Source organism: Aulonocara sp. 'chitande type north' Nkhata Bay, linkage group LG4 (genome assembly GCF_057382095.1).
Source record: "Aulonocara sp. 'chitande type north' Nkhata Bay isolate Kocher_YH1m ecotype deep benthic linkage group LG4, A_spYH_male_GT1.1, whole genome shotgun sequence".
NCBI lineage: Eukaryota > Metazoa > Chordata > Actinopteri > Cichliformes > Cichlidae > Aulonocara > Aulonocara sp. 'chitande type north' Nkhata Bay.
The window spans coordinates 36,263,395-36,289,394 of NC_141347.1; the positions used below are offsets into that span (position 1 = coordinate 36,263,395).

The window sequence follows — 26,000 nt, forward strand, 5'->3', positions numbered from 1 at the left end:
GGCTCTGGGGAGGCCCATCCATGCCTGATAGTGCTCTACTGTGTTGTTTCAATCCAGGTATGTTTCCACTGCACTGGCAGTGTGTTTGTGAAACCCTCCAGTTTAGATCATCACTCTTTCGCGCCTGTTGTCACAGATTCAAACATCTCTAAATGTTTCCAACAAAAAAACAAAACCACTTTTTAAATATCTCAATGATCGTCAGCAACAGGATTTATTTATGTAGTTTTTGGTCGAGTTAATGCATTTCACTTCAATACAAACGCTGCTGCTCAGCTCGCCCCTTCTTACACCTGTACACATCAGTCAATACTGTGAAACCTTTAAATAACTTTTATTTGACACAGCAGGGCAGACTTTTGTTTCCTGGTGTTAAATTAATGAGTAATCTGAGAAAAATGATTAAAAAGTTCCTGTTTAATCTGATGATTGTAATGTGAAGCAGGTCTGGTGCAGTGAGGTGTTGGGCGTGTCGTCAGACAGGTGTTTGAGAAAGGTGTGTTTTACTGCAAACCGAAAGGGAGAGAGAGGAAGGTTATTTAAGCCTCAGCAGGTCTGCAGGTATTTTACAGCGATGGCTTTCTACAAAGTGATGTGTTTGGCTGCTGGGCTGATGCTCCTGACCCAAGGTAAGAGCTCTCTGCACACACCTGCATCAGGTACGACTCAGAGGGCGAAAACACTCAGGAGCACAGCGCTTCACTTTAAAGTGACACTGCAGGAAAATAACCTTTACATTAAAGAAATCGTTTCTTTAATACGAATTTGATGTGTTCAGTTAAAATTCACAATGTTCAGTAAACATAACTTTAATATATATTTTGAAGAAGAAGTTTTTACGACAGACCAACAACACAGGACGTAGTGTTTGGAACCTCAAAATTTCTTATCTCACATTTTTTCAAATGGGTTACATTAACTGTAACTTCACACAGTAATTACAGACAGTGAACTAATCACAGAACGATGAATGAAGATTTTTAGTTTTAAAATGGTTTGTTTCTGTGTTTCAGAGTCTGAGTCACAGCTGGGTGGTAAGAAAAAGCTTCTTTGTGTAATGATTTAGTTTTATGTTTAATAAATCTTTAGTTTCATATGAATATTAGTTTGTGAGTGAACTGTAGACTCCAGGATCACTGTGTCCTCACTCAGCAGTTTGTAGTGCTGAGAGTTTACAGCTCCTACAGTAATGCTCACTCTGTGTTTTAATGTCGGTCTTCAGTTTGTGGTCAGCCAAAGCTCAACACCAGGATTGTAGGAGGACAGGTGGCCCGCGCTGGCAGCTGGCCCTGGCAGGTCAGTCTGCAAAGATCTGGGTCCCACTTCTGTGGAGGATCCCTCATTAACAGTCAGTGGGTGCTGACTGCTGCTCACTGCTTTGAAACGTGAGTGATGAGGCTGAAGCTGCACTCTAAACATGATTTAAAGAGATTATAAAAGGTTTTAATCAGGGGGTGAGGGTGTAACAGGATAAATATTTAACAGAGTAGGAATCAATAATATCATTTCTTTTTAGCCATCGTAATAACTGCATGCTGTTTTGTGCTCCTTGATGATCTCAGCACCAACCTGAGAGGACTGACTGTGAATCTGGGCCTTCAGAGTCTACAGGGATCCAATCCCAATGCAGTATCTCGAACTGTAACAAAGATCATCAAACATCCAAAATACAACTCTGGTACCAACGACAACGACGTCTGCCTGCTGAGGCTCTCCTCACCGGTGACTTTCAGCAACTACATTTCTCCCGTCTGCCTGGCAGCTTCAAACAGCATCTTCTACAGTGGTGTTAACAGCTGGGTCACCGGCTGGGGAAGTACTAGAGAAGGAGGTGGGTCATAAAGACACAAGATCGTTTTTAGAGAAATGATGACAATAATACAGGGAACAAGTTTGCTATCTCAGAAATATTTAGAGCAATAAGATGTTTCCATGAGGTTAAATCTGTGCAGAGTTCAAAACCAGAAAGAATAATTATGTGAATTAAACAGTCTGGAAGTGCTGGACCTGCAGCAAACATGCTGTCTGCACGATGATGTCAGGTCAAAATGATCCTTGGTTAAAAGAAAGTATACTTTCTGTGTATCTGACACTGCCCCCAGGTGGTGTTAGACAGTTACTACATGATGACGACCATCTACTGTCTGTGTGTCAAGTTTATTTCTGTATCACGTTTAAAAACAGCAGCTGTTGTGCTTCATCTAAAATACTCAAATAACATAAAACAGGACAAGATGACAGAGCGGCATCAAAGTCATGTGACTGTGTTCTGCAGAGAGCTCCAACCCCAGCGGACAAACATGTTTCCCCATCTTTGTTTGCACACATGACTACACTTTGTTTTTAAGTTTGGTGGAGCCGCCCTTTTGTTTGAAGGTTAATCAGTCACATGTTATTTATTACAAACTGATATATTTATTTTACCCCTTCAGCAGGCACTCCTTCACCCAACCTGATGGAGGTGGAGGTTCCTGTTGTGGGAAACAGGAAGTGTAACTGTAACTATGGAGTGGGATCAATCACTGGCAACATGATCTGTGCCGGGTTAAGTGCAGGAGGAAAGGACTCCTGTCAGGTGATTGTTGTTACCTGTGTTTGGCACATTTTCACCTTCTACAGTTTCTTCTCCTCAGCTAACAGTAAATGTTTCTGCTCTCAAAGGGGGATTCAGGAGGTCCAATGGTGATCAAGCAGAGCGGTCGCTGGATTCAGGCGGGAGTCGTCAGTTTTGGGGAAGGTTGTGCCAGGCCGAATCTTCCAGGAGTCTACGCCAGAGTATCCCAGTACCAGACCTGGATCAGGACCCAGATCTCCTCCAACCGGCCGGGCTTCATGACGTTCACGTCCACTGGGACCAACAGCGACCTCAGTGTCACCTGCTGAGGACTGCCTCCCAGGGACGGTCCTAGCCTGCTTGGTGCCCCAGGCTAACCTCCCCACACGCACACACAAAACGTGTCAGGTTTTGTATTGTTGATTATCATTTGTGCTTAGAAATATCTACTTATATATTCTTAGAGTTTTATAATTAGTTGTAGATTGGTAGAGGTTTGATCCTTAATAGTCTGCAAACTTTGTGTGCATTCCAGAGCACTCTGGGAGCGTGGGAGAGCTCGTACCTTCTCTTATTGTTTTATGGTAGGATAAACGTATCTATGTCTGTTTTAGGTTAAGTGCCTTTTGTTTAGATGAACTGCTGGACTTCCAGACCAGCAGGTTTAGGGAAGTCGTTCATGGGGTCACACACACACACACACACACACACACACACACACACACACACACACACACACACACACACACACACACACACACACACACGCACACACACACACACACAGGCAAGGTACTCTTTGTTTGTATGTAGACGTCATATGTTAATGCACCTATCTATATTCATGTAACCTCAATAAAAGAGCAGTGTTACGGGGGAGCGGACGAGAGCGACTGGGGTCAAGCGAAGGAACGGCGCCTGTCCGGTTCTCTCCCGTGCACGAGAAACATGAAGAACTTTGCCTACTCGTGTCTTGCTTTGCTGTGTAATTACATTGTCTTCAACGTTCCAGCGAATAGGTTTAAGCTACTAACCTATCAAAACGTATTAAGGATTGTACATTAACATAAAACTGTTGTCGAAGAGGGAGAGAGAGTATGCATTGTATGCAAACAGCTACCAAACAGCCATCATAATTCGTCATACAATGAGAACAGGACAAATCAACAATTGACACTGACTAATTAATATTAAAATCTGTAACATAATGTATTGTTTGGAGTTTAGTCTGTTACTGTTACTATTTTTACCATTTGTTGGAGCAACTGGAACTGTCGCGGTTCGAATTTTTGAGGAAGAGACATACGACTGAAAGTCCATAGTGGGTCAACACAAATGATTTTATTAAAACACATATATGTGGTGAAGAAGCAACACATCTCTACTTATTTTGTTTTGAACTCTACTGACTTCAAACCCCAAAAATGAAATTTGACACAAAAACCTTCTTCACTCCAAATCATGTTTTCTTTTTGTGTCCAGCCGGGGAAGAAGGTCACCTCTACTATCACTGCTTCCCCAGTCGGAGACAATTTCTCACTCACACTTACACACTTTTATTTTCTTTGCTCTCATCACTTTCTTTCTCTCTCTCTCTTTTTTTTACACGCATATATTAACCTGTTATTCACTCTTCCAACCTCATTTTCCTTTCACCCCAACAGCTCTCATGCAGTCAGCAATCAAATCCTCCATTCATCCCTGAGTACCTGATCACCTTAAATGTCACCGTTAAGTTTATTTATTTATCATTACCTGAATACTAAACCACTGTTTTAGTTTTATTTATTTATTTTCAGTTCACTATCACCTCTTTGATCACTAGGATTTCTAACCATTATAATTTCACAGAAAATCAACGGACCTACTTCTCCTTCCTCTTTTGTCATGCAGGAACTCACACAGCCTGAGCACTCAGCCCCCACCTTTTCTTTCTCTCACAGACACAGAGCTCTCATGCACTTCACAAATTCTCAAACTGCGCCACGGACTCAATACTGCAGTTTCTCTGCTTTTTAAAAATATAAAACCAAACACAACCCCCCAACTGACTTCACTATTTACAACAACTCGCGACACGGCCTTCTGCCGCGATTTCTACACACCACAAACACACTTTTATTCAATCCTCACACACTCAGCTTCTGTATTAAATCATTTTCACAGCACACGCAGTTATAACCAATATTAGCAATTTACACAGGCGATTCACACTTTATTTATATACTCAGGCCTGTAACAACATGACAAAAGACACCAGATGCCAAGACAAGTTATTCAACAGTTCCTTATCACTTCAACATTTAAACACATAACATCTTAACATAAACACCCCAAAGTGACCACGGACACAAACCAGAAGCTCTACTGAGTGAACATTTAATTAACTTAATTTCCAATTCAGCACCTTTGGACATCAATCAACAGGTGGTGCTTACCTCCTATTTCGGGCCCATCACTCAGTCGACCTCCTGGCTGTCTGTCTGTTTGACACCACTACACCTCAGCCAAACCCCATTAGTCCCTCCTCAAACCGGTTTCGGCACCAGAACTGTCGCGGTTCGAATTTTTGAGGAAGAGACATATGACTGAAAGTCCATAGTGGGTCAACACAAATGATTTTATTAAAACACATATATGTGGTGAAGATGGGCTCTGCAAAACATCAGGCTCCATCTCCCGCCTGACAGTAGGTGGGTGTGATATTTATACTTATGATGACCAGTAACTCCAGCAAGGACATATTCTAAAAAGGAACCGCTACTTCCTCTGTTCCTCCAGATGCTTCCTGTTATTACACTTTTCCAGACTTAGACAACATTTGCAATCAGTTTACCCAGACAGGCTATGTGTCTGTGTTGTTAACCTCAGTACATGACCCCCCTCTACGTCATCTGTTACCAGGCAAACTTCAATGCAGGAGGCTGCTGAATGCACACAGGCAATATGTAGCAAATTATACTGTAAACATGTAGGCAACCTTTCAATAGCTGAACTTTGCTCCATTGATCGGCCAGACATCGCGCTGCCCGTAGCTTCAACCCTTTAATTATGCAATATGTGTATAACATGATTACAGTTGCACCTGCAATGAAAGATTATTATATGCTTATGCTAACACCTGAAATACAGAATTTAATATAACCTCACCAGTTTCAATAAATGTGTCAATGACATGACAATAATGATAAATCATAAATGATGCAACAGTAATAATAAGGATCATGAATAGTAACATAGATTATGAATGTAAAATAATATTTCATCTCGACATAACCCACATAATTTCCTCAGGGATTAATAAAGTATTCTGATTCTGATTGTTTCAGGATGACCTGCCATTATCCAATCACACATCTGCTTACCTGCATCTGTTGCTCGTTTCTCCTTTATTATAATTATGAATTTATTTTATTTTCAGTTGCTACAAATGGGACAGACATGACTGGGGGATAGGACAGGGAGAAAGAATGAAAGAAAGAGAGGGAGAGAAAACCAAAGGGGAGAAGAGACGGTGAGAAGGGGGGGAAGAAAGAAAAAAAAACAAAAAACAAACAAACACCTGGGTCACCTGTATGGAGAAAAAAAAACAGAAGAGAAAGCAAACAACAAAGAGCAACATAATAAAAAAAACAGCACCATCACAATAAACTAGCTAGCAGTAGATATCAGTAGATACTAAATAATAAACGATATTGTGCAGCACGCAAGATAGACAGCGCACAATGTGCTTTGAGGCAGCAGCCAAGAAAGCTGTAGTCCGCATCTGTGAATACCCGTGTGTGCATACCTGTGTGGATCAGCATGCTTGCATTCCAAAGGTTTCTCCATGTAATGATCTGCTAGGGAGTGTGGGGGGGCCACAGCCCCGTCCTCCAGGGCATGAAGCAGGTATGGAGGAGATCAAAACTCCAGACATCCAGAGGCCCCCAGAACACAAGAGACCAAGGAAGACCAACAGAGGGGCAGCCGCGCCACTGTTCCAGTAAGAGCTGAGGAGAGTCCCAGATGAGGGCTCACTCAGCAGCCGCGGAGCAGAAGCCAGGGGGAGTTGCAGTGACGCGCCCGTGAGCTCCGCCGGCAGCCAGCCGTGCCTGAGTGACCGAGCCCCAGGCCGAGAGGCCGGGGGCACCCCACCTCCAAAGGGGCCCGAGCGAGCCCCAGGCTCCAGGCCCCGATAAGCGGCCGCCAAGGAGTGAGCCGGTGTGTACCTGGACGCCCACCCCCAGACACAAAGAACCACCAACGCACCGACACCTGAGGGAGTCCGCCACTGGCAGGGGAAGTGGTGGTAGGTGGAGATAGGCCTCCAAACCTTGGAGGGCCTGAGATGTCCCCAGAGAGGTGGCGTCTGATACCCAGCCTGACATATAGACACAGACATACAGGCACACACAGATACAAACATCCATTCCCACCCTCATGCTCTCATATGCACTTACTCCACACTCAACCAACGTGGAGACAGACATAAAGAGACGCTGTACACACGATCACACTCCCCAAGCGTACTCTACGAACCGGGTCTAGGTACCCTTGCCCCTGGAGGGGGGAACTGCACCCAGACCCAGGTGGTGTTACCCTTTTCCCTGCGGTGGGGAGAGGCAGACCGCCCCGACTCCGCAGCAGCAGGGAGGCCCCACACTCCAGACCGCAGTTGGACGGCCAACTCCTCCTCCTAGCCCCCCCGCTCCAGCAGGTCGCAGAGAACGGGGGTGAGAGAAGACTCCAAACCTCCCTCCACCCGCTCATTGTAGTGTTGATGCATGTGTGTTCTATGGTGCATTTAAAACCCAGGAGGGCATGGAGCTACCTGCCAGAGAGCAGCAGGTAAGCGCATGGTCCCTCCTGCTGGCCCTCAATGTCTACGTGTATTTAACATTGAGAGGTGGGCAACGACGTCAGGGGTGAGGTGTACACCCTGATGGTAATTTGGATTCCGTGTATCGTGCCCACCCCCAAGATCCTATATGTATGTGTAATGAGAGTGTGAGTAATGTGAATGTCTAAGTTGTGGGATAAAATTGAGGCAGAGGCAGCCAGAAGGGGACGGGGGGGGGGTAGCCTCCTCTGCACCCTGGTGACATACCCCTACTCCAAGGCCCTGCATGTGTGGGTGGTTGTGGTGGAGCGGGAAGAGGGAGGCAGCTGGAGATGGGGAGGGAAGGAAGGGAGGGGCAAGTGACCCCTCCCTGGGGCCAGCTCCCCCGCTGACCCCTTGTTGTGGATTGACATTCACAATGTAGCCACAGTCTAAATTTCCCCTCGAGATTAATAAAGTATTCTGATTCTGATTCTAAAGCAGACTAGGAAGGAAATTACAAGGTGACTGTGACGACTATGAGCAGGACTCTGTGCTGGAACATGAAAGAACTATGAAACGTATACATGAATAAGCAACATGAACATGACCAGCACGGAGTCCTGAAACCTGACGTAACATGAGAGGAGATACACAGACAACCCGACACTGAACACGGGAAGACGGAGGACTTAAATACACACATGAGGTGATCAGGGGAAGTGGAGACACATGAGGAAAACAGCTGAATAGAATGAAACATATCGACAACAAGGGGGAGAGTAACACTAAACACGAGACCTTTCAAAATAAAACAGGAAACATGGGGACACAAACCAACAGGGAACACTTAACACAGGGGTGACTACATAAAGAGATCTAATCTATGGGACTAGATTTTCTCAGTGTTTCCTAGTTCAGGAGTGTGTTTCCATTCACTCGTTGTCAGGTCGTCTGTTTTGCCACGCCATAGTTATCACAGTTTTCATAGCCAGTTTCTCAGTTTAGTTATTGTACCTTTTGTCGCCTTAGTTTTCATGTTTGCTTCTGCCATCAGCCTAAATAAAGGCTCGTTTTTGGTTCAAGTTGAGTTCTGTCTCCTGCAGTGTGTACGTTTAGCAAACACATCGGCGTAGCTCGTCGTGACACTTTGTTGCCCTTCTAGAAAACGTCTTGTTACTTTCATTCACACCAAAGAGGCTGAAACTGATTAACAACCCTCTCTGCTTAAATGAGAAGATCAATAATCCAAGTTTAATTGACTTGATGCTTTACTCTAATCTTTAATTTTTCTGAGCAGTAATTTCTGAGCAATTCTATTCTATTCAATTCAATTCAATTTTATTTATATAGCGCCAAATCACAACAAAAGTCGCCTCAAGGCGCTTTATATTGTACAGTAGATACAGAGAAAAATCCAACAATCATATGACCCCCTATGAGCAGCACTTTGGCGACAGTGGGAAGGAAAAACTCCCTTTTAACAGGAAGAAACCTGGAAGCTGGTTCCACAGAAGAGGGGCCTGAAAACTGAAGGCTCTGCCTCCCATTCTACTTTTAAATACTCTAGGAACAACAAGTAGGCCTGCAGAGCGAGAGCGAAGTGCTCTAATAGGGTGATATGGTACTACAAGGTCATTAAGATAAGATGGGGCCTGATTATTTAAGACCTTGTATGTGAGGAGCAGGATTTTGAATTCTGGATTTAACAGGAAGCCAAAACAGGAGAAATCTGCTCTCTCTTTCTAGTCCCTGTCAGGACTCTTGCTGCAGCATTTTGGATCAGCTGAAGGCTTTTCAGTGAGTTTTTTGGACTTCCTGATAATAATGAATTACAGTCGTCCAGCCTGGAAGTAATAAATGCATGAACTAGTTTTTCAGCGTCACTCTGAGACAGGATATTTCTAACTTTAGAGATGTTGCACAAATGGAAGAAAGCAGTCTTACATATTTGTTTAATATGTGCATTGAAGGACATGTCCTGGTCAAAAATGACTCCAAGGTTCCTCACAGTGTTACTGGAGGCCAAGGTAATGCCATCCAGAGTAAGAATCTGCTTAGATACCATATTTCTAAGATTTTCAGGGCCGAGTACAATAACCTCAGTTTGATCTGAATTAAGAAGCAATTCTAAGGAGCTTGGAAAGAAAAGCGACTGGACTTCTTTAAGTTTCTTGAAGATGTTTCACCTCTCATCCGATAAGTTTCTCCACCAAATGATGGAGTCCCACATTTTAAGCCCTAGTGGAAGTTATCCCTTAAAGAGGTCCAACTTTTTTTTTTCTCCTTACATGATCATGACCAGAATGACCAAGAACCTATAGTGCAGAGACATACTAAGCAGTGTATGTATTGGGATCATCCTTTCAGCCAGACTTTTACTATTCATTGTTTAATTACAGTTTAGGGCGTAAAGGTGTAGATTTTGTTTGAAGCTGATGAAGATTATGTTTGTGTGCTTCGTTCCTCCCACAGCTCCCCTGTAGCGTCCGAGTGGACTGTCGTGTTGGGGCGTCTGAAGCTAAATGGATCCAACCCCTTTGAGGTGACGCTGAATGTGACAAATATCAAACTTAGAGCCGATACCAACGTCAGCTCGTTGACGAACTGGCAGTGAAGGACAGTCTGAGTGGAGCTCAAATCCTCAACCCAGAATCAGCCTCAGGTGTGCAGGACTGCAGGAGATGATGGCTCTGCCCAGGGGTGGAGACCAAGGAACTCATCCTGTCATTCAGCTGCTTATCAGAAGCTTTAAACAAAGTTGTCTAAATGCTCCAAATGTTGAGAAACTAAATGAAACTCTTTAAAATGGTTTAAAACCCTTTGGTGGAAAATTTTAAGGTATTTTTATCAGCTTTGACTGATGAGCCTGTGCATTCAGATTTTGTCCTGATGACCCTAAAGCAGGGTCGGCAACCTGTGGCTCTTTCATCCTTATACTGCTGCTCCACACGGCTTGGGAAAATAAATTATAAGTATTTAATTGAAGTCTATTTTATTTGTGTTAGTTTAAAAAAAAATGTAGTTCTAAATTGAAACATTATTGTCATCTTGAAATATTAAAATAAAATTATATTTTATTATTTTTCGGCACTCAAAACAAGTGTCACATTCGCAGAAGCCGGTGTACCGGGCGAAACACCAGGACTTTCAACCCCAAGTATGGAGAAATGTAAGAGAACATACAACATTTAACGATACCTGAGCAGATTCATTTGCATTTACTTTTGACGAGAGTTGCCTACACAGCAAAATCTCCAGTGTTAAATTAACACTACAGAGTGTCCATATGTGTCCACTCCTCTGAGTGTTCAATATAACACTGTTGAGTGTTAAATGAACACTTTTGACAGTGTTATATTTTTAAAAGTAACCTAGTCAGTTCTGAAGATTTACAACGACTAACACTGAGCAGTGCTGATTTTCTAACACTGGAATATTTCTAACATTTTGAATTATTTTCCAGTGTTAGAAAATCAGCACTGCTCGGTGTTAGTAAGAGACTTTCAAAATAAACACACAGCCTTTGCTGAGAAGTATCCGGAGGGAGAAGAGAGAAAAAAAAAGCTGTTTCACAACTGATGCGGAAGGCTGGTCTGAGAAAAAAATCAATTCAAGAAGTGGATGAAGTCTGAAAATTCAGCTATGTACACAAGGTTTATGGCCGCTCAAGACATAGTCAGGTATTAGAAGCCGCACCACCACAAGAAGAAATGATTGCGCTGATACCACTAAAATGCCAGACACAGGAGGAGGACATTTGTGAGGCTGTGCACACAGTGTGTGTGTGTGTGTGTGTGTGTGTGTGGGGGGGGGGGGGGGGGGGGGGGTCAGAATGTGAAACCATAAACGACTTCCCTAAACCTGGTGGTCTGGAAGTCCAGCAGTTCATCTAAACAAAAGGCACTTAGACTAAAACAGATGTAGATATGTTTATCCTACCACAAAACAATACGAGAAGGTACGACCTCTCACATGCTCCTAGGATGTGGGTGTGAACGGCAGAACACTCTGGAATGCACACAAAAGTCTTTGCAGACTATTAAGGATCAAACCTCTACCAACATGACATTGATTATAAAACTCTAAGCATATATGAGTAGATATTTCTTAGCATAAATGACAATCCAACAATATAAATCTAACATCTTCCATTGCTGCATTTGGCATTGCAGCTCCATTTGGGATTAGTCTGCGAGGAAGACATCGTCAGCATAGAGCAGTGGTTCTTAACCTTGTTGGAGGTACCGAACCCCACCAGTTTCATATGCGCATTCACCGAACCCCTCTTTAGTGAATTTTTTTTTTTTTTCAAATTCAAGACATAGATATGTTTTTTTTACTGGTGCACAAAATGAGCCGTACATGAACATCACCTTGTTCAAAGAACAAAACCAACACAATGCATGAACTTACAACAAATTACATACCTGCAAATCAGTGTGACTTCTGCTGTTGCCTTTGAGAGACCAGTTCAGATATGCGTGGCTTCACCTTGGCAAGTGCCAGTCTCATGTCATTTTCACAGAAAAGTCTGTTCCTTTTCTTCGTTTTTATGTCCAGCATCGTCGAAAAGGATTGCTCGCAAAGATATGTTGTAACAAATGGTATAAAAAAATCCAGGGCTTTCTTAGCAATAATTGGATACTTGTCCATTTGTCGACACCAAAACGTTGAGAGTGTTGTTGTTCTGAAGAGTTGCTGTTGAACCTGGCTCTGCTGAATTTCAATGATTTCGTCAAGGTATTCATCATTGACATCTGCTGTCTCAACAGCAAACGTGAACGGCTGTCTCACCCATGCTGGATATGACTCTCTTGTAGGGAAATATCTGTCGAGAGACTTTGCAAGCTCATATAGGTGCGTTGCAATTGTTTGCTTCAGTTCCGTGGATACAGAAACATCTCCGATTCCAGACACATCTTCGACCTTACTTACACAGTTGTCCAGAAGGGGGAAGTTTGCAAAGTTGTTGTTCTCTGTTCGTCGTTTCCATAACGTTAGCTTTTTTTGAAAAGCCTTCAGGTGTTCTTCCGCTTCTATGATATTGACTCCACCACCCTGCATCTGCTGATTGAGATGATTGAGAGCTGCGAATATATCAGCCATGTACGCTAAAATGAGAATGAACTCAGGATTTTTGAAGCAATCTGCATGACAGTGTTGGTGCTCTTGCAAAAACAGGGCTAATTCCACACGCATGGCAAAAACACGATTCAGCACCTGTCCCCGGGATAACCACCGAACATTAGAATGGTACAGAAGTACCTCGAATTCAGAGCCCATTTCTTTACACAGCTCACTGAAGATGCGGTGCCTCAGAGCACTATTTCGCACATAGTTCACACATTCCACCACGGTTTTTAATACTTCTGCCATTTTTGGAGGCAAGGTTTTTGTTGCCAATGCATGCCTGTGCAAAATACAATGAGTCACAATGATGTGTGGTGCATCGGCTTTTACTAGCGCACCAAAACCAGAGTTTCTTCCCAGCATGACGGGAGCTCCGTCTGTACAAACTGCAGAAACCATGTCCCATGAAAGATTGTTGTCTCCGAAGAAGTCATCCACAAGCTTCTTCATGTGGATGCCTTAGTTGTTGTTGTAAGAGGCTTACAAAATAAAAAATCTTCTTTTATCATGTCATCTTTCACATAGCGCACAAAAACAGTAAACTGGCTTAGATTAGCAACGTCTGTGCTCTCATCGAGCTGAAGGCTGAATTTTGCCGGGCTTGAAATCAGATCGGCGACTACTTGAGCCAAGATGTCTTTACTCATGTCTTCTATTCTGTCGCTGACGGTGTCATTTGAAAGAGGAATTTGTGATAATTTACCTTCGGCCGCTGTTCCAAGTATCAGATTTGCCATCTTTAACGCGGCTGGTTTCACGAGTGTTTCACCAATGGTGTGTGGCTTGCCCTGCTTTGCGATCAGGTAAGCAACTTCGTACGATGCTGTGAGGATCGGTTTGTTAACGGGTACAAATCCAAGAGCAGGCAGAGTGGGCCTTTCATCGAATCTGGCTCTCTTCACCTTGAATTCAGCAAGTGTTGTGTTCTTGTATTCCCCGTCTCCATGCAGCTTCAAGAAGTGTTCCTTTAGTTTTGCCGGTGCGAGACTAGAGTTGCTCAACTTGGCGTTGCAAATCATGCAGATAGGACGCTCACTCCCATCACGTTCCGTGATACATGTAAATCCATACTGTACATATTCGTCCAACCACTTTCTTTTTTTGCCCGACATAGTTAGTATGGATTAAAATGTTAAAAAAAAAAATCACGCGAAGTACTACCACGACATTCACATGTTGACTACTGCGCGCGCTACATTCCCCGCAGGCCTGATTGGCCAAGCAGTGTAGCATGATCATCTGCAGCCAGTGATGGCCAGAAGGGGGCGTGTCATCACAAATTTACAAGATAATTCGGGTGTGGCTGGACCTCTGCGACCTCCGCAGTGGAGGCTCTGCCGAACCCCTGAGACCGACTCACCGAACCCCTAGGGTTCGATCGAACCCAGGTTAAGAACCACTGGCATAGAGGAATGTCCAAGGGTGGGCTTCTTGGAGGTAAGCGGTCATGGTGTCCATGCAGAGGATGAAGAGAAGCGGGGACAGTGTGGAGTCTTGGTGCACACCCACGGTAATGTTGAAAGGTGGTGATGTTCCCAACGGGCTTCTGACTGTGCTGGCCACGTTTCTGTACAAGGGCTTGATCCAGTCGACGTAGGCCTTGGGGACCCCGTGTGATGGGAGAGAGTGCCAGATCAGGTCATGAGGGACTCGGTTGAAAGCCTTTTCCAGGTCAAGGAAGGCCATATGGATGGTCTTGGTCTTCTCTCGGTGCTTCTCCAACAGCAGGCGGGCGGCATGGATGGCATCTATTGTGCCGCATCCTTTGACGAAGCCACACTGGTTGGGCGTTATTGGGACAATTTCTCGCAGCCTGGCAGCAATGATCTGCTTGAATACCTTCATGGTGTGGCACAGGAGTCGGATCGGGCGGTATTTGCAACAATTGGCCATGTCGCCTTTGCCTTTCCAGATGGGCACTGTGGTGCTGGTTGACCAGGCTGCAGGGACAGCCCCATCTCTGACGATGTTGTTGAACAGGTCGGTGAGGACTGAGATGCCCTGGCGGCCGAGTATCTTCCAAACTTCGGCTGGGATGTCGTCTGGTCCAGTTGCTTTGCCATTCTTCATTTTCTTGGCAGCGGCTTTTACTTCCTTGATGGTAACTGGGGGTCCTGGGACGGAGTCTGTGCTGTGGATTGGCTGATGGGGGAACTCCACATTGCAGATATCCGAAAAGTACTTGGTCCAATGTTTGAGGATGGTGGGCGAATCGTGGAGGATCTGATGATTGGCATCCTTGATATGTTTGACCTGGCTGGTGTCCTGTGTTGCTCGATGGCGGTTTTTGGCAAGGCGTTAGACTTTGTTCGCCCCCCTGGGCATGTCCAGTTCTTTGTAGAGTTGGTCATAGTGTGATGCCTTTTCTGCTCCTACTGCCTTCTTTGCTCAAAGTGCCCTGTAGTGTTGATAGTCAACATCGTTGTGAAACTGAAGCCACATCTTGAATGCTGTCTTCATTTCTGTGAATGTTTGCTGTACGCTGTGGTTTCACCACCACATTTGCTCGTTGATGAAGTGCCTCGCTGGCTTCATCTTCCCAAGGGTGCTGCCTGCCGTGTCGTGTATCTGACTGGCGATTAGGGATAGGTACTGGTATCCGGTGCCATGATGGCACCAGTTCTGACATAAACAGTAGTAACCAGCCCGAAAAGCAGCGCACATTTCGGTGCTTTATTTCGGTGCTTTTTTTTCCTGAGCTGTGATACACTTTAGATTCTAACCAATCATTTTACGTTCCCGAGGATAGTAGGCGGGCCCAGGTACATACGTTCTTTTAGAGCAGAGCTACAGATTAAAAATGCCCAAGGCGAAGCGGTCAAAAGTCTGGCTGTACTTCACAGCAAAAGATGCAAACTCAGCAGCAGCCGTTCTTCTCTGCGTGAGGAGCTTAATGTTGTTTGTGTGTAATTTACGTTGAGTAGGCTAACCACGTTATTACATTGATGCATGTAAGTTGAACTAGCAAACATCATCATAGCTACATGCGGCTGTCTTCTTGTTTGATGGCAGATACTCCCTTCACCCTGGACAAAAAGGCTAAAATGACCAAAGAAAAAGAGGAAAACAGCTAAACATGAGAGGTTTTGGATAAAGTTTGTGTTTTTTCCATTGTTTAAGCACTGCTTCCAGCCAAGAGTGATGCCATATATGCCCCATAGCTGCAGAAAAGGCTAACATTGTTATCTTTTTACAAAAAACAGCTGAACATGAGAGGTTTTTGGACAAAATTTGTGTTCTTCATTCTTTAAGCACCGGCACCGTTTCAAAAGTACCGGTTTGGCACCGGTATCGGATAAAACCTAAACGATACCCATCCCTACTGGCGATGTTATCTCAGATGGTGTCTAGTGGTCCATTGCGATCCACTCCGAAGTGCCCAAGTCCAGTAGCTGGCTTTTGCACATGTGAAGGCGCCACCATTTTATCTTCTCTACTGAAGTGATTGGTGATCGTCGTTGCTGGCCAAGGTTGAGTAGTAGGTCCATCCACGTGTAGCTGATGCTAAGAACCGATGTTGGTTGATAGGATGTGCTGGCCTCTTTCTGAAGAAAGTGTTGGCTATGGCAAGATCGTGTGCCTCTGCGCAGTCCAGAACACGGCATCCGTCGTTGTTTCGGGTCCAGAATCCTTGGCCGCCATGAAATCGCACATATCCGTCTCTCTCCTGGCCAATGTGTCCATTTAGGTCATCGCCTACTGCCAGGTGTTCTTCAGGGGCCAATTGCCTGTAGGTGGTGGGGTTGAGCCAGAATGCTTCCTTCCTTCCTATGCCTCAGGGTACTGAGGCATAGTGATTGGACTAGCTTCTTTGGGCACGACGCGTGTCACCTCTGGGAGACGCCCTAGTATTCGTTTCCAGATTTTGGGTTGGCATTACATTCGGTGCGACTGAAGAATACCTCCCTTCTCTAACCTGTCTGTGTGTTTGTGGCTGTGTCACTCTGATTACCTGTTTCAGCGACACGTTCTCATCCCAACGTGTAATATACTGACAACTGTGATAAACTGTCGGTATGTTACGTGTTCGGAGGGATGAGAGAGGGTTGGAATGAATCTATAAATGTGTTTTACGTGTGACATGAAAATCCACCTACTGTTTACTTTCTGATCCTGAATCACTTTGGAAAACATTATGTCATAGGGTTATGTTTAGTGTTATGGCCCTAGCCTCCTTTGCAATTGACCTTGTGTGGGTGTGTCCTGCCATCTCTCCTGCCTTAGGTGCCACCTTTTTTGTACAGCTGACTCCCATCAGCAATTAATAATACTTTAGGCAGAGAAAAGTGAAGTCTACTACCAGAGAGCCTTGTTGGGTTGCAGTTAGTGAGCTGTGTGTATGGTGGTTGATAGCTCCTGCTCTGTGGAGAGTAGTGTGTTTTGGTGACTAACCCTTTTTGATTAACTTTTCAGTTTATTGACCAACACCTGAGTTTTGTTGTTTTCTTTCTTTAAAAGGTGAGAGTGGATAGTCTCTTTTTTGTCAATAGAAAAATTAATAAAACCCTTTAACTTCAGTATTTTTTCCCCTGTCTCCGTTTTTAAACATGGACACCTTGTGTTACTTTCCCTCGCCCCCTGGACCTTTCTAGGTGAATGTAAAAGTTAGGGTTAGGGTTTGAATGGAGGCCTGGAGCCTCTGCTCTAAGTGTGTCTTATCGCCACAAGCGGCTTTATATTGAATTGAACCGAGAACCCAGAGTATTTCATAAGGATGTGGAAGGGTATCTTTAATGTTACTATGATACGGCTAGGGACGTGACAAATCGTTGGTGTGTTACGCACTGGGAATTATAAGGCTCTGGTTTCAGAGGCGCTTCCCTGCTGGTCTCGCTGCCCTCATGTTAAAATTCAGAACACCTCTCGACTTCACGACAGTGTTTGTGCCCACGGAGCTGCCTGTGATTGCTCAGCCAAAGCTCTGCCAGTGTTTCCTTTGCCCTCTGCTGAAAATGGCCAAACATGGATTCTGATGCAGGCTGTCTTCAGGAAACCAAGGAGAGCACCTGGAAGAGCAAGAGAAGGTACTACGTCGCCTTGGTGCCAATCCAGCTCTTCTCAGACTCCTCCACTTGCTCCACCAGACCCCTTGGAAACAGCCCTCCCATCGTCACGGACCTTCGCTGCTGAGTTGGAAAAAGCTTGGGGCTTTTTATTCCAGTGCTCCCCAGTATTCAAACCACTCTGTTAGACTTATTCCTCTGACTTGTCTAAGATCACCTGCATGACACATTTATTGAGAGGCAGAGCACGACACTGGGTCCACCCCTTTCATTAATGTCAATGATGAACTTTATAATGACGACTCTATCAACAAATTCAAGTGTCTCTGTGGCTCGGTTGCAGGGGAGGGTGGTGCAGGGGAGGGTGGTGCAGTGAGTTCAGGGGGCAGAGACAGATCATTTTGATGACGCCGCTCCTGTTTCATTAGCAGCTTGAGCCCAGAGAAGGAGGAGGAGGAGTTGGACCAGCTGATGAGGAGGCTAAAAAGCGGCGTCAGCAGCTGATGGCAGGAGTCAGGGCGACAGCGACAGTGGACATGGGACTGATTAAATACACCCTCAAATGAAGTTAGACCAACCTTAAAAGTATCAAAATAATGCTGCTACTCATAGGTCAGTGAAACATGGATGAAGGTTAAATCCAAAGACAAGTTTCTCTGTGCAGTCGTGTGTAAACAGAGATGGGAAACATGTCTGTCTGCTGTGGCTCATCCTGTGCTGTTCCACTGGCTGACAGTTGGTGGCAGTAAAACAAAGTAAATGTAGAAATGTGTCAACAAAGTCTGAGACACAAACTGTATAAAAGGATAGATTTTTTAATTGAAAAAGATAAAAAAATATGTGACACAACTAAAAAATATGAAAGATATAAAAGGTTTAACTTCCTGGATGGAAGGACCTGCCATCAATCTGAAGCTTAGCTTAATCGTAGCCTAACTCTATGTACCACAGGCCTTCAAGCTGGGAGTAGTTAAACCGTTACCTAAAAAGCCATCACCTGACCCAGCTGTCTTAGCTAATTATAATCTCTGACCTTCCTTTTGTCTCAAAAAATCTTGAAAGAGTAGTTGTCAACAGCTAAAAGATTATCTGCAGAGGAATGGCTTATTTGAAGAGTTTCAGTCAGGTTTCAGAGCTCATTACAATAAAGATATTTAAAAAATATGTAGCACTGCTTTCTTCCATTTGTACAATATCTCTAAGTGACAGTGACCAACTAATCCATGCATTTATTACATCTAGCTGGACTACTGTGATTCATTATTATCAGGAAGCCTTCAGCTGATCCAAAATGCTGCAGCAAGAGTCCTGACAGGGACTAGAAAGAGAGCAGATTTCTCCTGTTTTGGCTTCCTGTTAAATCCAGAATTCAAAATCCTGCTCCTCACATACAAGGTCTTAAATAATCAGGCCCCATCTCATCTTAATGACCTTGTAGTACCATATCACCCTATTAGAGCACTTCGCTCTCGCTCTGCAGGCCTACTTGTTGTTCCTAGAGTATTTAAAAATAGAATGGGAGGCAGAGCCTTCAGTTTTCAGGCCCCTCTTCTGTGGAACCAGCTTCCAGTTTGGATTCAGGAGACAGACACTATCTCTACTTTCAAGATTAGGCTTCAAACTTTCCTTTTTGCTAAAGCATATAGTTAGGGCTGGACCAGGTGACCTTGAATCCTCCCTTAGTTATGCTGCAATAGGCTGCCGGGGGATTCCCATGATGCACTGGGTGTTTCTTCTTCACTCACTATGTATTAATAGACCTCTCTGCATCGAATCATTAGTTATTGTTAATCTTTGGCTCTCTTCTACAGCGTGTTTTTTAAAAATCAAACCTAAATTCTTCATAGGACCTCAGTTTTTCTTCCTTCTATCAGTTTGAACCAGTCTGACCAGCCTGTCTGGCACCAGTGTTACATGTTACCTTCCCTTAAATGGCCTTCTTCCTTATTCTGATGCTCAGGTTGAACTTCAGCAGGTGGTCTTGACCTGTTATTACCATGTGATTGGCTGACTAGATATTTGTATTAACAAGCAGTTGAACAGGTGTACCTAACCAAATGGTTGCTGTTGTCATAAACACTGTTGTCCTGATCTGCTGGAGACTGTAGAGTACAGTACTGTACAAAATGCTGGACAGATGCTGCAGCTGTGTCCCTTTTCATGGCTCCAAAGCAGTGATGTGTCACCACCTCTGCTCAGAGACACCGAGACACGGGGAGCCGTCGGACAAAGAATCGACAAAGGTGCCAGCGGTGGGGACGAAGGTTACCCCACCTCACTAAGTTTATCCAGAACTTACTGAAAATAACTGGAAGAATAACAAAAACAAAGCCGATAGGGTTGAATATTTTCTGATTTGTTGTCTTTATACTGTTGGTTTTTCTTCAGCTGAATAAAACTTCTGTAAGCTTCAGGTGTGTCAAACGCAGAGCCTTTAATAAGGCCGTGCTTCCATGAAATCTCACATCATTTATTCTCACTTGTTTGTCATCTATTAACTCATTTAACCAGCGACATTTTTGTGTCACTGTCAACAACGACTTGACACTTTTGCATGCCTGTAAACTGACTGTACATTACATTTCCCCGATGAGCTATTATTCTCTTACTGGCAGATCCAGTTTGTCAACAGGGGGACTAAGACATGGGAAAAAACGTCTTCAGCAGTGTTTTCATTTTCATTTCACTGTTTTCATTCACAGGGCACATGTGTGGTGTATCTGTCCTTCATGATCTCTCGGTGAAGCTGCATCCTCAAATAAAACTTCAGTCCAAAAGATGACCTTGTGCAGATCCTCAGCAGTCCTGTTTCACAGATTTACAGGGATGTAGTTCTGCTACAGTTCTGTGAGAGGAAGGCTGTTCCTGATTCTGGCATGAATAGTGTTACGCTGTCTGTGGCCAAAGTATTAAATAACAAGTTTTCATGTTCAGGCTGCTCTGAGTAACTGACTCCTGAGGTCTTGCTTTTATTTTAGCCCACACAAAACACGACTGAATTTTTCTGATTGTTTCACAAGAAATGCAATAATTACATGAGCTTTGAAGTAATTGTCACATTCAATGGAGGGACTCAAGCGCAGAGCAGAGTTCAATATGATGTTGATTTACAGAATCACCAACTGCAGATATATACAGTGGGGGACCTGAGGGGGTCCAAGGGAAAAATCCAGGAAGGGAATCTCATTCACACTTGCTCTCTTCTTCACTCACGTTCACACAGTGGGTAGGTCACGGGTGCAGGAAAATTATACACAGGGAAAGTTCGGTTACTTTGAGGCAAAAACACACAGGAGGTTCACAAAGCTAGAGATTCACTAATGTGTCTTGCACTGTCATCCAGCGACGAGACCGTCTGCGTCCCGGCCTTAAATGTCCAACACATAATTGCAGCCTGATGAAGAGCAGGTGTGTGAGCCAAGGGCGGGAGCCCGTAATGAGCTCCGCCCCGGCGGGGAGGTGAGAGGAGAAAGTAAACAGAAACACATGTGGCCTTGTGGAGCCGTCCGGGCAGACACGGGGACCATGACAGTAATACCCTACCCCAAACCCTAAATCTAAGCGTATGTGATCCTGAAAAGGTCAAATACTACAATACAGTTTAGGTGTTTGTGTAACTTGGATATAACCACATTCTGCTACTGTAACATGACCTAACCCGACTTTAGTTGTGTAACTACTTTTAGTTTGTGTTGAGTAAATGTTTAAAATGTGAAGTCTGAGCTGACTCTAAATCATCAGAATAAACCTGTACGCTCTGCAGAAAATCAAAGACGCGGGACAGCAGGCTGGTTGGCGCTCATCAAGCGTCAGAATCGTGTAATTACGCAGGAATGTTGACAGGTGAGATTCACCTGATGATAGACAGCCATTGTCCTTCGTGTATAGATCGCCTGAGGGCCTGGCGATGATTTGGGATTTGACACTAATGACACTAATTTAAACTTTCTGTTCACCCTTCACTGTTTATTTGGAATAATTGACAATGCTCGATGTTCGTGCTGATCTAACGAGTGAACAAACGCTCATCAGACTGAAGAACTGACTCGTTTTCATCTAGTTGAGGAAATAGTAAAACATCATCATGTAATTACACCACATTAAAGAGAAGCAGTTTTTATTTTGCGGAAAGTCATCATGAAAATGCAATAATGACGTTAATGTTTAAAAACTGTACAGTGATGAGCAAAAGTTTTGAGCCTCATTTCTTTCTGTTTTTCTAGTAAAATGTGAACCATGTGCAGCGATTTATTGATGGGTCAAACAGAGTTTGTACGACTCTAACGAGCTCGTTTGGTGTGAGCGCCTTTATTCTCAGCACAGTCTGAGCTTTCTCTACTTTCTTCTTCATCTTGAAGGACATTCAGGTCTCTTCTTTGGATGTTTCTTCTTTTTGTTCTGGTCTCTGTCAGGATGATCCCACACTGCTTCAGTGATGTTGAGCTTCTGGCTCTGGGGAGGCCCATCCATGCCTGATAGTGCTCTACTGTGTTGTTTCAATCCAGGTATGTTTCCACTGCACTGGCAGTGTGTTTGTGAAACCCTCCAGTTTAGATCATCACTCTTTCGCGCCTGTTGTCACAGATTCAAACATCTCTAAATGTTTCCAACAAAAAAACAAAACCACTTTTTAAATATCTCAATGATCGTCAGCAACAGGATTTATTTATGTAGTTTTTGGTCGAGTTAATGCATTTCACTTCAATACAAACGCTGCTGCTCAGCTCGCCCCTTCTTACACCTGTACACATCAGTCAATACTGTGAAACCTTTAAATAACTTTTATTTGACACAGCAGGGCAGACTTTTGTTTCCTGGTGTTAAATTAATGAGTAATCTGAGAAAAATGATTAAAAAGTTCCTGTTTAATCTGATGATTGTAATGTGAAGCAGGTCTGGTAACCTGCAGTGAGGTGTTGGGCGTGTCGTCAGACAGGTGTTTGAGAAAGGTGTGTTTTACTGCAAACCGAAAGATAAGATAAGATAAGATAAGATAACCTTTATTAGTCCCACACGTGGGAAATTTGTTTTGTCACAGCAGGAAGTGGACAGTGCAAAAGTTATGATGCAAAAATTAGAATACAATAAGAATAAATACAGTACACAGCTGTACAGAATAGAATTAAATAATATACTATATACAGTAGAATAAAATAGAATAAAAATATACAATAAGATAAAAATAGAATACGAATGCTATATACAACTGAGTAAAAATACAACGATGACAGAAAGGATTATTGCACTTAGTGTTATTGCACATGTGTGGATGTGTGTGTTTGTTCAGTTAAAGTCTTTGTTGTGGAGTCTGACAGCAGTGGGGAGGAAAGACCTGCGAAATCTCTCCGTCCCACACCGTGGGTGCCGCAGTCTCCCACTGAAGGAGCTGCTCAGTGCTGTCACAGTCTGCTGCATGGGGTGGGAGACGTTGTCCAACAGGGATGACAGCTTAGCCGCCGTTCTCCTGTCACTCACCACCTCCACTGGGTCCAGAGGGCATCCTAGAACAGAGCTGGCCCTTCGGATCACCCTGTTCAGTCTCTTCCTGTCCCCAGCAGAGATGCTGCCGCCCCAGCAGACCACAACATAAAAGATAACAGAAGCCACCACAGAGTCATAGAAGGTCTTCAGGAGTGGGCCCTCCACTCCAAACGACCTGAGTCTCCGCAGCAGGTACAGCCTGCTCTGCCCTTTCCTGTAGAGGGCGTCTGAGTTATGAGTCCAGTCCAGTCTGTTGTTCAGATGAACACCAAGGTACCTGTAGCTGTCCACAGCCTCAATGTCCATACCTTGGATGTTCAGTGGTTGCAGTGGAGAATGCTTGTGCCTGCGGAAGTCTACCACCAGTTCCTTGGTTTTACTGGCGTTGATCTGGAGGTAGTTCAGCTGGCACCAGTCCACAAAGTCTTGAGTCAGACCTCTGTACTCCTTGTCGTCCCCATCAGTGATGAGGCTGACTATTGCAGAGTCATCAGAGAACTTCTGCAGGAAGCACTGGGTGGAATTGTGGGAGAAGTCTGCAGTGTAGATGGTGAAGAGGAACGGAGCCAGAACCGTTCCCTGTGGGGCCCCCGTACTGCAGACGACCCTGTCCGACACACAGCCCTGAGTCCTCACATACTGTGGTCGGTCGGTGAGGTAGTCCAGGATCCAGGTAGTGAGGTGATGGTCCACTCCAGAGTTCACCAGCTTGTCCTTTAGAACCGAGGGAAGAATAGTGTTGAAGGCACTGGAGAAATCAAAGAACATGATTCTCACAGTGCTTCCAGCGGTCTCCAGGTGAGCGAGGGAACGATGTAGGAGGTGAATGACGGCATCATCCGCTCCAATGCCAGGCTGGTAGGCAAACTGAAGTGGGTCCAGTGATGAGCTTATTAGGCGCCGAAGCTGAGCCAGGACCAACCGCTCCAGGGTCTTCATCAGGTGGGATGTCAGAGCCACCGGCCTGTAGCTGTTGAGGTCCTTGGGGCGTGAAGTCTTTGGCACTGGTACAACACAGGAGGTTTTCCAGAGCTGTGGGACTCTTCCCAACCTCAGGCTCAGGTTGAAGAGGTGCTCCATCACCCCACACAGTTGGTCCGCGCAGGACCTGACGACCCTCGAGCTGATGCCATCTGGGCCCGCTGCCTTCTTGCCATTAATCCTCCTCAGTTCCCTCCTAACCTGGGTGGTTGAGAGAGACAGGCTGGAGCCTTGTGTTGAGTGTGTATTGGATGCTGTTGTTGGGGGTGGGGGGGAGTGAGCAGGGAGTGAAAGGGAGAGAGAGGAAGGTTATTTAAGCCTCAGCAGGTCTGCAGGTATTTTACAGCGATGGCTTTCTACAAAGTGATGTGTTTGGCTGCTGGGCTGATGCTCCTGACCCAAGGTAAGAGCTCTCTGCACACACCTGCAGCAGGTACAACTCAGAGGGCGAAAACACTCAGGAGCACAGCGCTCCACTTTAAAGTGACACTGCAGGAAAATAACCTTTACATTAAAGAAATCGTTTCTTTAATACGAATTTGATGTGTTCAGTTAAAATTCACAATGATCAGTAAACATAACTTTAATATATATTTTGAAGAAGAAGTTTTTATGACAGACGTGGAGAAACAAAGGTTCTCGTGGATGATTATTATTAGTTATTCATTCATGAGATGTTATGAAAAGATGTTGGAACTAAATAATTATTTAGTATAATTTGTCATCTGTCAGGTAATAAACTGATGGTTGAAGGTGTGATGATGGGTTTCCTTCATCACAGCTCAGAGCAGGAAGTGGGTCAGAGACTGAACCCAGAACTTTAGTGTTATTTTCTTCTTGTGCTGAGCTGAATGTTTGAGCACAAATGCACCGAATGCACATCTGATAGTGAGCTCACACACTTACTGCATACTTATAACATCCTGTCAGGTAATACAGGCGTAGTATTAGTGGTACGACATGCAGTGTGTGTCTGTGTGGTTTCTGTTTGTGAGATAAACGTGTTTTAATCAGGGTGAGTCACTCACTCACTCACGCATGGTATGTAAATGATCTTCTGGAAAGGTGGTAAAACCAGTCTGATATTAGAGGTAAAACAACAGATGAACGACTACATAAACAACCAGAGTGGAAAAACGGAACAAAGGCAACAATCTGGAGTTCCTCTAGCGCCCCCTGGAGGCTCACCAAAACCAAAAGATGGCCATACAGACTGCACAATTACTCATAGATTACTGGACTTCAGATTTTAAAGTCTTGGCATTAGCCAGGGGCGGATCTAGAAGGGTGGCATGGGGTGGCAAGTTCCACCCTAAAATGATCCCTTGCCCCCCCTAAGTGCCACCCCAGTTTTGTATATGACAGTGTTTGTCAAGGTTCTGGGTCAGTTTGACCCAGTATTTTGAGTTGTTATGTTTTGGTGTGTTTTTGCATTTTGGATTCTTTTCTTATTATGATGATTATGACTCTATCTTTCAGTTATTCTTGTTTAGGGATTAGTTCGTAGGTTTTTGTGTTCTCATGTTTATTGCAGGTTTAGTTCAGTGTCTAGTCTGTCTCTGTGTCGTGTCTGCGTTTTTGTTTAGTGGTGTCTTGTTTACTGTTTTACTCTGAAGGTTCATGTTCCTGTCTTATGTCAGTGTTTCTAGCAAAGGCATATTGCAGTGTAAACGCTGTAACGAAAACCAGCGGAGTGATACACCCAGTGTTGCCAACTCCTCAGTAAGGAAAATCGCTATTGGCTGTCCTAAAAGTCGCTAGAAGTCGCCAAATGATGTCATCGCCTAATTTGCATAATTGGTCATGCTAATGTAATTGTAACCTATGTTGTTGGAGAGAGAAATAACATCGTGGAAGAGACATAAAGTGAGTAAAAAACGTCCTAAATGCAGTTTGAATTTATTTAGAACCACAAATTAAATTTCTTTTAGCAATTATTGTTTTTTAATGTCACAATTCCAACACTGCTCCTTTACCCGGGCCTGGACGGGCAAAAATGACCCGAAATTGGCACTCTGGTGGAGTTACTTTGTGTGTGTGTGTTTAT

At 44.3% G+C, this 26,000-nt stretch overlaps 1 protein-coding gene across 1 annotated transcript; it reads left to right on the forward strand.

Moving 5' to 3' along the window:
- Window positions 1-494: 494 nt before the first annotated feature.
- On the forward strand, window positions 495-3,726 carry LOC147333211 (serine protease 27-like). The gene is made up of 6 exons (XM_086290235.1): window positions 495-629; window positions 1,014-1,034; window positions 1,223-1,385; window positions 1,563-1,831; window positions 2,433-2,575; window positions 2,662-3,726. The coding sequence occupies exons 1-6, from the start codon at window positions 575-577 to the stop codon at window positions 2,881-2,883; spliced, it is 873 nt and encodes a 290-aa protein (XP_086146361.1). The 5' UTR covers window positions 495-574; the 3' UTR covers window positions 2,884-3,726.
- The last annotated feature ends 22,274 nt before the right edge of the window (window positions 3,727-26,000 follow it).

Coding starts and splice junctions, on each gene's coding strand:
- LOC147333211 (XM_086290235.1), top strand. CDS start 575: ATGGCTTTCTACAAAGTGATGTGTTTGGCTGCTGGGCTGATGCTCCTG. Junction 1,386..1,562: donor GCTGCTCACTGCTTTGAAAC/GTGAGTGATGAG, acceptor TGATGATCTCAG/CACCAACCTGAGAGGACTGA. Junction 2,576..2,661: donor GAGGAAAGGACTCCTGTCAG/GTGATTGTTGTT, acceptor CTGCTCTCAAAG/GGGGATTCAGGAGGTCCAAT.